Consider the following 15,570-nt stretch of genomic DNA (forward strand, 5'->3'; position numbering starts at 1 on the left):
ACACCCTTTTATACCAAAATACAGTCCACTTTTCTCTCGCGCGTACATTTTGGTCCTTCGTAGCCAAATTTGAGATTTAAAATTTAGTGTAAATCGGCGATTTTGTGTGTTTTAAATCGCGTGTTAATACTTCAAAATCATTCCATGGAGAAACGGATAATACTTTCGTTAGGAGCTAATGTGTAATTTAAAATAGTGTTAATTTTTTATTTCGCTTTACAACATTACGTAATTTATATTAATTGCGTATTATTTGCATTGTAGAAAAGTGTTATTTTACAAAAATAAAAATAATTTAGTCGATTATTTTTCGAAGTACCTTCATATTTTGTGATATTGTCGGTCGATGCGCAACCGCACAATATAGACCGGACGTGTCGTGTTATAACGCTGTCGAGTTAAAAAGTTTAGTATTATATTATTTAGTGTCATAATAATTGTGTTTGTTTACTTAGGACAACTTGTTTTTTAGTTTGAATTGAATATAAATCTTATTCCTTAGCTAGTCTCGTGTTTTGTAAAATAATAATTGTATTGTGTTAAATATGGATTTAAATCAATTATTATTTCATAGAAAATTTCTCGTTAAGCAATTAGACCGTATGTTGCATTACGAAAGTTCGGATTTAGTTGAATAGTTCGACGCGAGTTATGGTGATTTAGACTTACTTCGTTCTCAGTTTGAAGAAACACAGACTAAAATCGAATCAACTTTAATATCTCAAAAATTATTTGTAGAATCCGAACAGGAGGAAATCCGTGATAATTTTATGGACAAAGTGATCGATATTCGTGCGAAATATAATAAATTCTTAAAGCGTAAGTCAATTATTGAGCGTAGTGATAGTGATAATAATTCTGAGCGTAAATCTGATCGTGGAAAGTGTAGTGCTCCGAATACAAGTGTTAGGTTACCTAAGCTGCCGTTGTTAACGTTTTCCGGTGAGTATTCAGAATGGTGTAGTTATTTTGATTTCTTTAATTCAACCATAATCGGTAATAATAGTTTATCGGAAATACAAAAGTTTCAATATTTACGTGGAAGTTTAAAAGGTGAAGCATATAATTTAATTAAATGTTTATCATTAACATCCGAGAATTTTTCTGTAGCCTGGAATTCCCTTGTAGAAAGATACTCCGATAAACGTCGTATCGCAAATAAATACATGGATGAATTGTTGAATTTAACTTCGTTGCGTAGTGACATAGACGTCGAAGGTATGAAACGTTTAAGAAATAATTTGGTAGAAAATTTAAGTGCATTGAAGGCTTTAGGTTTTCCTACCGGTGAATGGAGTTTTTTGTTGCTTCACTTAGTGTTAAAAAAATTAGATAGTGAGTCGAGACGTCGCTTTGAATTGTCCTTAGAAAATGATCGCGAATATCCGACATATGTTCAACTTCTAGATTTTTTAGATAAGCAAATACGTGCTTGTGAAGCGTCGAGTCAAGGTTCGTTGCGTAGGGTGTTGAGTGTTAAGAGTGCTAGCGGGAATAAGTATGTTTCTTCTTTTACAACCGGATTTAAAAATAATAATGAGTGTGTAATGTGTTATTCTAATCATGAGTTGTATAAATGTCCTAAGTTTTTGCATCTGTCTCCGTATAATAGATCGAAAGTGGTAAAGCGAAATAAATTGTGTTTTTTGTGTTTATCAGGTAATCATGTTGCCTATGAGTGTAAATCAAACTTTAAATGTGACAAGTGTGTAATGTCACATAATAAACTCTTGCACTTTAAGCAAGATAGTGTGAATGAGAAAGAGTGTTCTCGTGTTCGTGAAAACGAAAGTGGTGTACGGCGAGTGTCTGGCGAGTGTGTGAATGCCAGCGGAGAACAGGCTGTGGTGTCCCTTAAAGGCTCTGTGTGTGCGAGCTCGGGAACAGTTTTGTTGTCCACTGCCGTGGTTCGAGTGAGGCGACGTGACGGCTCCTGCGAGATGGCTCGCGTGTTGTTGGATCCCGGTTCACAGTCGTCGTTTGTAACCTCTAGTTTCATTCGTCGATTAGGCTTACCGATTCGGCAGGTGTGTGTGCCAGTGTGTGGTCTCAGTATGTCTAATGTGTGTAAGGCGAATGGTGTCGTGTCGTGTGAGATACTACCTGAGAATAGTGATGATAATTCTCAGATTGTGTCATGTTTAGTGTTAAATAAAATTACGAACTTTATACCTAATGTTTATGTTCCTATTGAACAGTGGGATCATTTAAAACCATTAAAGCTTGCCGATTCAAAATTTAATATTCCATCTAAGGTTGATATTTTGTTGGGCGCTGAGGTGTTTCCCTCTATCATAAGAGACGGTCGTGTCGTAGGTGCGTGTGGGGGTCCCTATGCTATCAACAGTGTGTTTGGTTGGTTGGTTATGGGAGAGGTGAGAAATAAAAATCTAAAGAACCCGCAGAAGGTATCTATGACTAATTTTATATCTGATGAAAACCTTGATTCAATTTTGAAAAGGTTCTGGGAGATTGAATCAGAACCAGTTGTTGGTTCTTTTTTAAGTCTGGAGGAGAGGCGCTGTGAAGATCATTTTGTTTCAACTCATTCTCTTGACTTAGGTAATTCGCGGGATATCGCTTTGCGGCATTTATTAGCTTTGGAAGGAAGGTTAAGCAAAAATGAATTATTGAAAAAGGCATATAGTGATTTTATGAAGGATTATTTGGATTCGGGTCACATGGAATTGGTTAAAAATAATTTGGATGTTCGTTATAGGCCTAACTACATTCCACATCATTGTGTTATAAAAGAGTCTAGTTCAACGACTAAACTACGTGTTGTCTTCGATGGTTCTGCGAAGTCGGGTAATGGCGTGTCGCTTAATGAATGTTTGTTGGTGGGGCCTAAGCTTCAGAAGGATATTGAAACTATTCTTTTGAGGTTTAGGTTACATGAGATAGTTTTTGTAGCGGACATAAAACAAATGTTTCGAGGAATATTGGTAAGCGAAGATGATAGGGACTATCAGCGAATTTTGTGGCGAGATTCATCATTTGATTCGGTTCGTGAATATAGTCTTCGAACGGTCACGTATGGCCTCTCTTCTTCTCCGTATCTCGCAATACGGACCTTGCAACAGCTGGCCTCTGATGAAGGGCACAATTATCCAAATGCTGCTAAGGTTCTTGTTAACGATATCTTTGTCGATGACATCGTGAGCGGAGCAGCAGATTTGAAGTCTGCACTAAAATTAAAGGATGAACTCATAGCTTTATGTTCTCGAGGGTGTTTCGAACTTCGCAAGTGGGCAAGTAACAATCCTTCTGTGTTGATTAATATTCCTGAATGTGATAAGGAACTTAGTGTGAATTTTATTGCAGCAGAAGATGAAAGTGTCATCAAGGTGTTGGGTGTGCAATGGAATCCACAAAGTGATGTGTTCCACTATAATGTTAGACTCGATTCGTGTGAGTGTACCAAACGAGCAGTGTTATCCCAAATTGCTAAGTGTTACGATCCCTTAGGGTGGTTAAGCCCAGTCACATTGTTTGCTAAGTGTGTGATGCAACAATTGTGGGTGCGTGGTTTATCGTGGGATGAACCTTTACCAGTTGATCTTAAAAGGGTGTGGTTACAATATACTAAGGAGTTTTCAGTCTTGTCGAGTGTGAGAATAAATCGATTTGTATCGACGACTGCAGCTTCGATTGAGCTTCATGGGTTCTCAGATAGTTCTGAGCGTGGTTACGCTGCTGTTGTCTACTTTCGGGTTACTGCTGCTAATGGACGCAGTGAGACGTATTTACTTATGTCGAAATCTCGTGTTGCACCTCTTAAAAGGATTAGTATACCACGGTTGGAGTTGTGTGCTGCAGTAATTCTATCTCGTTTGATTAAATATGTTATGAACGTGTTCGAAGATAGAATAAAGATCGATAGAGTTTTTGCGTGGACTGATTCTACTATCGCTTTGTCCTGGATAAAGAGTTCATCTCATCAATATAAAACTTTTGTGGCTAATCGAGCCAGTGAGTGTCAGTGTAATGTTAGACCTGAAAATTGGTTTCATATTGCTTCGGTTCATAACCCCGCGGACGGTGCTTCACGAGGAATGTTACCCTCAGAGTTACTTTCATACAACCTTTGGTGGCAAGGGCCTCCTTGGTTACGTTTGTCACGGGATCAGTGGCCTGTGTCTATGACTAATGACATAGGGGATAGTGAAGTTAATATTATAAATAGTGAAAGGCGTGTTATTAAAGCTTTTGTTTGTGTGAATGACATTGATTTTGATTTGCTACATAAGTACTCAGATCTTTCTAAGCTAGTGTGTGTTACGGCGTGGTGTTATCGGTTTAAAGTTAATTGTTTAAATGATGAAAAAACTAAGTGTAATTATATTACAGGGTCGGAGTACAATTTAGCGTTATTGAATTTGATTAAGTTAGTTCAAAGAAATGAGTTTAGCGATGTGTTTAATTGTTTATCAAAAAATAGACCGTGTGCAACTGGTATACAAAGGCTAAAACCCTTTATAGATAGGTCTGGCATACTGCGTGTTGGCGGGCGGTTGTCTAATTCTTCGTTGAATAATGATATAAAAAATCAAATTATCTTACCTAAAAGAAATCATCTTACAAAATTAATTATTGATTATTATCATAAAATCTATTTACATGTTGGTGTACAAACATTACAATATTTATTGCAACAGAAGTATTGGATACTGTCAGCTCGTAGTATTGTTCGACAAAGAGTATTTCAGTGTATTACTTGTTTTAGGAATAAGCCGAAAGCTGTGCAACCGCTTATGGGCGATTTGCCTTCTTTTCGAGTGGATAGGTGTCGTGCTTTTTTACGTGTTGGTATTGATTATTGTGGGCCTTTTATGATAAAACTAGGAACTCATAGAAATGCCAAACTTTATAAGGCCTATGTGTGTTTGTTTGTGTGTATGGTGACTCGTGCAATCCACTTAGAGTTAGTGTCAGAATTAACAGCTGAAGCCTTTATTGCTGCTTTAAAACGATTTTGTAGCCGTCGAGGTGTGTGTACGGATGTGTACTGTGATTGTGGTCGAAACTTTGTGAAAGCGAGTAAAATGTTGTGTGAATATTGTGTCTTGCATAATTCTAGTGATTTTAAAGACAAAGTTTCGAAGGAATGCCTAAAACAAAATATTAATTTTCATTTTAATCCACCATATTCACCACATATGGGTGGTATGTGGGAGATACAAGTACGTAGTTTCAAACATCACCTGAAGCGCGTGATAGGTCAGCAGACGCTTACATATGAGGAATTCTATACTATCGTATGTCAAATAGAGGCCGTGTTGAACTCTCGTCCAATTTGTCCGTTAAGTTCTGACCCTAGTGACCCACAAGCGTTAACACCTGGTCATTTTTTAATAGGTCAACCGCTTGTAGCTATACCTGAACCAAACGTAACAAATGAAAAATTAAATCGTTTGACTCGATGGCAACTTCTAAGTAATATCGTGCAGCATTATTGGCAACGATGGAGTCAAGAGTATCTCCATACGTTACAACAAAGATCCAAGTGGACAGAGTCACGGAACAATGTTAAGATAGGCTCATTAGTGGTCCTCAAAGAGGACAATTTACCACCCTTGCAATGGCGTCTCGGTGTTATTGAGAATACGCATCCCGGCAAGGATGGTGTGGTTCGAGTGGTTTCTGTGCGCACAGCACAAGGTGTTTGCAAGCGTGCAGTTGTTAAAGTGTGTCCGCTCCCGGACAGTGAATAATATATTTTTGTATTTTAATCAATAATCAAATAATAGTATAGTTTAGTTATAGTGTAGTGTAGAAGCCGTCCGAGTGTTTATATTAGAGTGAGTGACTCTAAGGCGGGCGGTATGTAGCGTATTTAGGTGTATGCGTACGTTGAAACGTCTATGTTTTGTCTATGGAATGATTTTGACGTATGACGTACTTCTTTTCTCTCTTCCCTTCTGGTGTGAGCCGCGGTAACGTGTGTTATGTGAGTGCGCCGCGCCTTTTAAATTAGCTTGTGTAACGGACTTATCCTTCTCCTATAATATCACCCATCCCTTTGGCTGTGTTCTTCGAGTGTATGAAGACCAAGGGAGCGCTCCCAAGAAGAACGTGTCTTCACCGAGCCCAGAGTTTTGAGGTAACACCCTTTTATACCAAAATACAGTCCACTTTTCTCTCGCGCGTACATAGATATATTTCATACCCCGGACATACGATGGTAATTTCTTGCCCCGGTGAAACAAACATAATATCTCGAGTCGTGTCCGGGGGCTGCGGAGGTGTCTTCTGACATAAAGAATAAATTCCCGCGCTATTGTTAACTTGCTCTATAATCTCGTTGGATTGAGAACGAATCTTCACTATATTGTCTTTGCATGGTACCTAATGTTATGAGAAATCATTACTTTACAAACAAATACTTTTTCTATTTAATCTTTTAAGATAAGTTCAATTTTATAACCTATCCTCCAGTGTCTGAAACGCTTGTCAAACTCAGTTACCTAAATCATCTTGAACCTAAATTCTTATTGGTCGTCTAATACGTCATCAGCTTCTACCCACCAATCACCTTTCAGACTCAAGCCAAAAAAGTTAATTAGAATTTTAAAGAACATTAATATTTTTTTTAAACGGAAATGTTAAGAGTGGTCTGTTATATGCTTTGCCATAATGCGTAAATTATACTGCAAAAGTCGATTATTGATTTGATAGACTAAAGAAATGAACTTAGTTATTATTTCCCATTTGTATTTGACTTGAATAGAAGAAAATTGATTTAGTGGTGAAATTGTGTGATTTTCAATAATATAAAATGTTTACCTTACATAATCCGATCATAATTTCGTTGGGTCTTGACTGAATTGATGTTACATTTCGAATGAACGCTGGCAATATATCAGAACGACAGGGTATTCCTTTGGGAAATGCTGGTAAAAAAAGCTTTTAAGGTTTAGGTATTTCAGTCAAATACAGACATGTCCAAGCCCTAGTCTGGTTAAGTACCACCCACTAGTAAATCACATATTCTACCGTCAAAAAGCAATACTTGGTACCGTTGTGCTCCGGCTTCCCTTGGTTCCCAGGGTTTGTGATGCATTGGTAATATAAGGAAGGGTGAATATTACAGCGCCAATGTCTATGGGGGCGATGGCCATTTATCATCAGATGGCATATTTGTCCGTCCGCCTATTTCAGAAAATAATGTGAATTTTATTTTTGGTACGTTACGTTACAATAAGTTGAATATTAACTTGACTATATTTACACATACTATTAGGGTAGCAGGAAAAGGTCATATAAGGTCAATGAGCTTTTCTTTTTAAAAAACGGTTTAATTAGTAAAATTTAATTAAGAATTTTATCGGTAATATTAAAATTAATAGAAATTTAGTAAAACTCCGTTTCAAATAAATTAACAATTGTAGTTCACTCGCATTTTTTTTTTATCATACTGATAATGTTTTGTAAATTATTTATATTACGATGTTATTTTCTAGCCAAGGTTATCTTAAAAAATGTAGGTCGTCAGTGCATCGAATGCATACGAGAGCAGTGCGAAAAATTACCGTGAAATTGCTTCTGAAATGCATTTGCTAAGTATTGAAACTCGAATCATTTGTGTGGTGTTTATAGTGAGAATAATACAGTTTTATTTATGAACTGTCATTTTACGTATTCGTCTAACATATAAGTTGATAGAATATTACCGTAGAAGATTTCACTCGTCTCGTTATCAACGATAATTTTTGGAAGATTTTGGAATGAATCTTCTGTCACCTAAAATTGATGAAATGGTTCGTAGTTTCGTTAATGTATTTATATAAAAATTCGTAAAATAGCAATTGTTGTTTGTGTCATTTATAAGGACCTTCCTAGACAAATGTAACAATGCAAAAACGATATCATAAATGTATACAAATAGTTATACGGGAGATTTATTGAACGAACGTATTTTGAAATATTTGAATATGTATCTTATGATTAGTTTAAATTCGGTAACCTTTCTAAATTCTGAATAAAAGGTTTTTTTGTGTCCAACTATTCGTATAATTATATTACTTTAAAGTAAAACATCTTAAAATAATCTCTGTACCTACTTACAACAGGAAACCGGCTTTCCGCTTCGAGTATGTTTGCTACGAAGTATGTAATGTACGAACTGAAGTAAATACCTTTTCAGTATAGCCTCATAGACCAATTTTTAGTACATCTGAGTGATGCAAGTTAATTTTAAATACCTTGTCAGAGTCAATAATTCCTACAAAACAAATGCCATATCGTCGTCGTCTGCCCACCGAGTTACATCGGCTGCATTCGCTCCAAACCGACCAAGCTGTAAAAACGACAAGGTCGCGGCTTATTCGTACCGGTGGTGACGGATAAGGGCCCCGTGACGATTCTGGCTTTACCTGAATAATGTTAATATTTTAAATGAAATTAGTAAAACATGGAAGTATATATAAACATACATTCTATTTGGGACTAAATATTAGTGCAAGTTCAAGGCTTCAAATATACTATAAAATGTATGGTTTTCAAACTGTTAGCAATAATGGCGTAGGACTTTGTAATCTTAGTACGTCTAATATCGCTTGGTCAAATTTCCATTACCACATGACGTGACTATGTTCTTTATTTTATATATTACTAGCATTCGCCCGTGGCTTAGCTCGCGTTTTAGGGTTCTTCGTCAGGTTTAAGTCATAAAAAGTCTAGCTTATGTCTTGTCTAGTCTTACCTTCCTTGGAATTAAAGCTTGCATTATAACAAATTCATCAAATTCAATTCTGTGGTTTGGTCGTGTAAGAGCAATAGGCAGACAGATACAGACAGGATACAGAGTTACTTTACCATTTATAATATTTGTATAGATCGTCTGTTTTTAAATAATATTAATATCCTCTTTAAAAGTCTGGGTTATAGTTAATCTCCTAAACTACAATACTAACGATGTTGAAAAGCTCTTCGTCTACTACTTCCAGCATCACAAAGCCACCGTAACTGTTTCCTAATTTACACTGATACACTCCAGAGTCTTCGATTCGCGCGTAGTGTATTGTGAAATCAATATCCCTTGTGACAGTCTCTTTATCTTCTATTATGTGAAATATTTCATCGGCTGACTGTAAATAAATATATAATTGTCATAAGTTGTAGTATAGCCTTCTTGTCGGATTCCTTCCACCTTGATCGTTTGATTGTCCTGATTTAATGTCTAAATATTCTGTCGTGTCTAGATGTCCCGTTCGATGGAAGAATGCACCCAAAATTAACATAAAAATATTCGTCTTTAAAATATTGTATCGTATGTAGATTGTGGATACTAATTTTATCTACAACATACGATACAATTATTATTTATATTGGTAACCCAAGAATCTACATTAAATGTTCATAGAGTAATACATAGATGTAACTATAACTCAACGTCAAATTACATAAAATCTAGACGAATTATATACCTTTATGACTCACTCCGTCCTTTAATGAGAACAGTATGAAAATCTTTTCGGTAGTTTTTGTGTTTATCGCGTTCAGACAGACAGTCGCGGCAGTGATTTATAATTATGTAATGACGTATGGCTACTGAATCCACTTTTATATGATTGTACAAATGTCATCGTTGATATCATTGTACCTGGGCATACAACCATGTACGCTGGTCACGTTCAGCTGGCGACACACACAGATCGCACGGCAGCCTCGCTACTGAACCTGAATACACTCTCACGATCTCATTCGGCAGTTGAAGGGATTTTGTCAAGCTCTGTGTCAAGTGTGACAGGCATTCGTAGTATTTTGACCAATTATGTGATATTACCGATAATTTTTCTTTATCATTCCCTTAACAGATATACAATGTTACTACTTAGGTCATATCATCATCTTAAATATATAATTCAATAATGGTACTTTTTTTAAATCAGCTGATTGTTATTATAGATTTAGAGTAGGTTAGACACCGCTTGTTTATTAAATAGTATTAAAATGGAGCGCGTCATCCTTTTTACATCTACGATGACGTCACCCCAGTGATACTTGAACATAATAATACAGTGGACCCCCGGTGATCCGACAAATGTTTTGCAGGGCAGTGTCAGACTATTGAATTTGTCGGATTATAGAGTACTGCCGAAGAATAGTAATTTATTACAAAAGAGTATCTTGTAATCCGACAAATTACAGATCCAAGATAAGATTCTTGTAGAAAGACTCACATGTAGTCAAATTCAAACTAAGCAATCAGCGTCAAAACAAAAAACGCGTCGAGAACAAGTTGTAACCTGCTCAATCATGCATTATATACATAAGCGAAGATTGTAAAAAAAAATATTCAATAATAATAGACATGTGAGATTACAGTGGGTGCCGGATTACTGGGCGTCCATTGTAAGTGATTTTAAAATGAATTACAGTTTTTTGACCAACAAAATTACTTATCCGATGGTAGGTTTAGCATCAACTTCGACCACGCTTGGTTCCACGACTAGTGGCTTAAAAACTATTCTTTATCTGTATTTATTATCTACTCTGCTAAAAATACACCATACAATTATTTTTTTAAACTAACAAGTAGCAGCACGTGATTAATTACATGGGGACGGTTCGTACAATGAATGATTAATTAATGATCGTCGAATGAACTTTAATAATTAAAAACCTATTCGTCTGTTTTCTATCAATAAAACATTTATAGTCTGTTATTATCCATGAACGTTACTTGATATATTTAACTTACCCGGGTATTCTAATTTAGTATCATCACATTGCTTATTTAATTTAGTAGCAGGTTCGTACATGATTCCGTGCATTTTTATCAGTTCCAAAACTTTTTTATTTACTATTTCTTTAAATTCTATGTCAACGGCAAGTGAAATATCAACAGAGACAAGTAATATTATAATTATTGATGAATTCATAGCGATACGTCGTTGCTAGACAGAATGTCAGAGTGATAGTTAACGTTGGTTTGATTTAAGAATACTCAATAATGTTTTAAAATGTTGACTGGCGAATACAATTTTCACCTTTTTTTATAAGAAACGTCTTCGGAATTTAAAAAATAACTATGTTTCAAATTTGTTTAATGGATACACGTTTTATAAGTAAAACCAGTGCCAAATATCTTGCCTGCTAGATTATGAAATAATAAACAAATTATAGCCGTCATTGCTGGGCTGTATAATTGCCTGCTAGATTATGAAATAATAAACAAATTATAGCCGTCATTGCTGGGCTGTATAATTAAGATTTGACTTATAACATAAATTTAACACCTACATTGTAATAACTTTGAAATTGTTCCTCACAGAAACCGGAACCAGTAAGCCTGGGCCCACAACCGACCCCGGAGATGGATGCGATCGCGCGCGAAGTGGACGCGCTCGCCCGGGAACGACTCGCGCTGGAGGCGGAGCTGGCCGCCAAGCAGCGGGAGGTCACCGTGAAGAGCGGGGAGGCGGACAGCCTTCAGGTAGAACGTTAACTAACTCATAATTCTGTTGTTTTGAATTTTTAGGCCGGCCGCTTGCCTCCTGCGAAATATCATTGGGAATGATTTAGTGCGTGGGTTTTTTTTTGAGGATTGCTTTATCCGAACTCAGTCTAGGTAATAATCTAGACTGTGATTTCTGGAAATCAATGAATAATTTTCAAGTCATTTAACTCCAACTGTTTTTTTCTTTCAGAGTGAGTTAGATACTCTGACGGCGACGCTAAAACAGTTAGAAAACCAAAAAGGCGAGGCGCAGAAGAGATTAAACGATTTAAAATCACAAGTGAGTGTTCACCGTTCGAATGAAATGTTTTAATATTTCTCGCGGAGCAATATTCCTTCTTGGGATACACCGAGTACCTTTGTTATGAAAATATTTATACGATTCGACCCTAAACACGAGCGGTATCGGGCAGGTGGACAAGCTGCGGTCGCAGGTGTCGGCGCAGGAGGCGGCGGCGGCGGAGACCGAGGCGGAGGTGTCGGCGCGCCGCGCCGCCGCCTCGTCGCTGCGCGAGCGCGAGCGCGCGCTGCAGCAGGAGGCCGCCGCCGCGGAGGCCGAGGCCGAGGCCGTCACCGCGCAGCTCAGCCGCACCGTGCTCGCCGTCAGCCAGGTGCGCGCGGATATTACGTGCCGAGTGCCCGTACAACTTGTCAGTCAATCGAATCGTTCGTTAATCCTGAGGATGCGATCTCTGCCCACAGGCGAAAATCAAAATAAGTCACCTCGAGGAGCAGCAGCAGTCGCTCACGTCGGCCGTGGAGGCGCTGGAGGCGGGGGGGCCGGGCGCGGCCGGCGTGCTGGCGCTGCAGCCGCTGCACTCCGTGCAGCAGCTGGCGCAGCTCGTGCGCGGGACCACGCCCAACGACGCGCTCGTCAGTACACTCCCTACACCGCTTCATACGCACCATATTTATGAGCATAACGTACAAATTTTATGCTATACTGTACACTTATTTTATACCTCATTGAATAAGACTACGCCTGTTTTTGCACCATACTCTTTGCTGCACGGATAACCCTAAAACTGTCCACCACCGTACATCACGCAGTACACCGCCATTCACTACACTGGTTACGATACTGCCGCAGTATAATAGCTCTGTTTCTTGATGTATCTACCAAATGAGCGCATTTGCATTCGCAGGAAGACGAATCTTTCTCCAAGAACGAATTCGGCGCGATGAACGGCTCGAGCGGCTTCACGTCCGACCCCTTCAAAGACTCCGCCTTCTCGAGCGTCCCTCACAACGACCCCTTCGCGCCCACGTCGAACTCCAACCACTCGAAGGTATACACGATGATAATTTGTATAATTACATCATGTGAATAGTCAAAGATTACCACTTTTAAAATAATCACTATATATATGTAATATATGTCCCTCGTGCCTGAAATTACTCCGAGTCACTGACCGAAAGCAAGCGACACAAAGTATTGCTCAGTGGTGGGGCGAGTGGCGCGGGGCGAGCAGTCACCTAATGACACGAACTGTGCGTGGCTTTCAGGACGGCTTCGCCGCGGACGCGTTCGCGTCGGACGCGGACCCGTTCGCGGGCGACGCCTTCGCGCCCGCCGACGGACCGAAGCCCGACGACGTGAGCCGCCTTATTCTCGCTTTGTGTAGTTCTGTGCCTGTCATTTGCGACACTCGTCGTTCTTCGACCACTCACTATCTAAATATTTTTTTTACTATCTTGGGATTTAATATTAGTATTATTTTGTTTTTTTGGAAACATTTAAGTGTGAAGTTAAAAAAAATAGTTTCGGAAAATAAATGTAGCACCTTATATTTTCCATTATGATTCAGTTTTTGTTTTGTAAAATTTAATGCGACGGTATACATCGACGGAAACCTGTAATATAATGACGTCACCGCGCTCGAGTGACTGTACGATTCTAATAATTTCGATGCTTCATTGCCATATGATAGGCGTCGCCTTACTTTTTTAAAATGTTTAAAACGATTACGAGGAATGTACTATGTGGAACCCAGCATCAATGATGCGACACGGGCATTCGCTCCCGGAGCCGGAGCAGAGCGACACGTTTCGCATCACGTAAAATGTTGCGGGTCACTGTGCAACGCTGCAGCGTCACGTAGATCGCGAGTTAGTTTCCGAGTGGGTCTCGTACAACGAGCGGCCGAGTGAGGCTGGTCTACCGATGCGCTCGTAATAAAGTGGTCGCGTGCGATGCGCAGGCGGCGTGGGACGCCGACCCCTTCGCGGTGCTGCACGCGCCCACGCGCGCCAGCGCCGCGCCCCCCCCCGCCGCGCCCCCCGCCGCCGCCAACGCCAACGCCAAGCGCCACAAGACGCCGCCGCCGCGCCCCGCGCCGCCGCGCCCCATGCCGCCGCACAAGGTGAGCCAAGGCGTTTGCTGTGACGTCACGTTACTTCCTGCCTCCTGTCGAGACCGGCAGCGAGAAGTTATTGATTAATAAAAAAAACAATTTGCGTGACTCGATTTAAAAGATTTGGATTTCCGTCACGAGGTCCGTGGGGACCGTTTCCGTTGGTGTTTTTAATTTTTGTTTTTTATGAAGGACATTTTTAGATTTTCAGATTATTTTTTGTGTTACACGAAGTTATTTTACCCCTTCTCCCGACTTAGTATAGCGGCATGAAGCGAGTAGCCGGCGGTTGCGAGATAAAAGCTAAATATATATTTTTTTTATTTTTTACGCTGCAGAGAAAGTAAAAAAAAATGTATGTAATTTTTTTTTATCTGTGTAGAATGCGCGTCCTTTTTTTAACACAGAGAATGGCATTTTGTTAAAATACAGTTTGTTTAATAGCCATTAGTAGAGCGACGTGCTTCTTTATTTTATTTTACTTTCTCTGTTGCGCATAATGCCATTCTCAATTGTGCACACGAGGCTTTGAAGGTATCTTTTGAAAAACACTTCATGAAACGCGAACGTAAAATTTTACTAATTAAAATAAAAACTATTACTTACATTTATACAAGTAAAAAATGAGATGCCTTCAATATGCCAACGCCCTTAAGTCTGCCTAAACTAAAATTCAAATTGAAAAATCTTAATGATTTTTTTTGAATATTAGTCGACGCCATTTTGTTTTGCCTAGCGCAGCTTTATCGGGACGAGCGTTTTATTTGCATGTATCATATTTTTTTTTATCTTATTCCTTCGTTCGCACGTATTAACACCTTTTTTATATGTTGCATGCTATTTGTGTATTTGTTAGATTCGAAATTGGATTAGATTTATAGTGCCTCTAAAATAAAAAATAAACATAGTTAAAAATAGTTGCGTTAAATTCTTTTTGGATGTATTGTAAGATAATGAAAGTTATTTTTTTATGGGGTAATAGGCAACAAGATGGTATGTGGTCACCATCACCCATAGAAAATGGCTCTGTAAGAAATATTAACCATTCCTTACATCGCCAATGCGCCACCAACTTTGGGAACTAAGATGTTATGTCCCTTGTGCCTGTAGTTACACTGGCTCACTCACACTTCAAACCGGAATACAACAATACTGAGTACTGCTGTTTGGCGTTATAATATCTGATGAGTGGGTGGGACCCAGACGGGCTTGCACAAAGCCCTACCACCAAGAAAGTTGTAGTGCCACCTGCCTGTATGTGAATACTGTTTTTAGTTATACTTTATACCTAAACACATCAATAAGGTTAAATTACCAAAATCCGCTTTTTAATAATAGAATTTTCCTCCTAAAATTTCAAGTATTTACATTCTTCCAATGTTGTGGGTTTTTAAAAGTCTAGTTGTGAGTTGAATGAAATATGTTTCATTGAATGTTTTCTACTTGGTGGTAGGGCTTTATGCTAGGTTGGGACCACCCGTTCATCAGTAATTTTACAACCAAAAAGCAATACTTAGTACTTTCGATTTGAAGGGTGAGTAAGCTAGTGTAACTATAGGTACAAGGGACATAACTTAACTCTTAATAGTTAATATTTCTTACACCGCCAATGTCTATGGCCGGTGGTGACCACTGAACATCAGATGGCCTATTTCCCCTTCTGCCTATCTTTTACATATATAACAAATTTATGGAGGTAAGCCTTGCATAAAGCACTACCCCTACCACTAAGTTTGATGATACCTTTAGCGC

General features: G+C 38.7%; 1 protein-coding gene across 1 annotated transcript in view; it reads left to right on the plus strand.

The window, feature by feature from the left end:
- Nucleotides 1-15,570, plus strand: part of LOC125070560 (epidermal growth factor receptor substrate 15-like 1) — a 36,237-nt gene that overhangs the window by 13,961 nt on the left and 6,706 nt on the right. Inside the window, exons 10-16 of the mRNA XM_047680473.1 lie at nt 11,279-11,440; nt 11,655-11,744; nt 11,878-12,075; nt 12,167-12,337; nt 12,610-12,753; nt 12,971-13,060; nt 13,666-13,827. Coding sequence (XP_047536429.1) covers nt 11,279-11,440; nt 11,655-11,744; nt 11,878-12,075; nt 12,167-12,337; nt 12,610-12,753; nt 12,971-13,060; nt 13,666-13,827 — 1,017 coding nt within the window. The remainder of the gene's footprint in view (nt 1-11,278; nt 11,441-11,654; nt 11,745-11,877; nt 12,076-12,166; nt 12,338-12,609; nt 12,754-12,970; nt 13,061-13,665; nt 13,828-15,570) is intronic.

This window comes from Vanessa atalanta, chromosome 17 (genome assembly GCF_905147765.1).
Source record: "Vanessa atalanta chromosome 17, ilVanAtal1.2, whole genome shotgun sequence".
Classification (NCBI taxonomy): Eukaryota; Metazoa; Arthropoda; class Insecta; order Lepidoptera; family Nymphalidae; genus Vanessa; species Vanessa atalanta.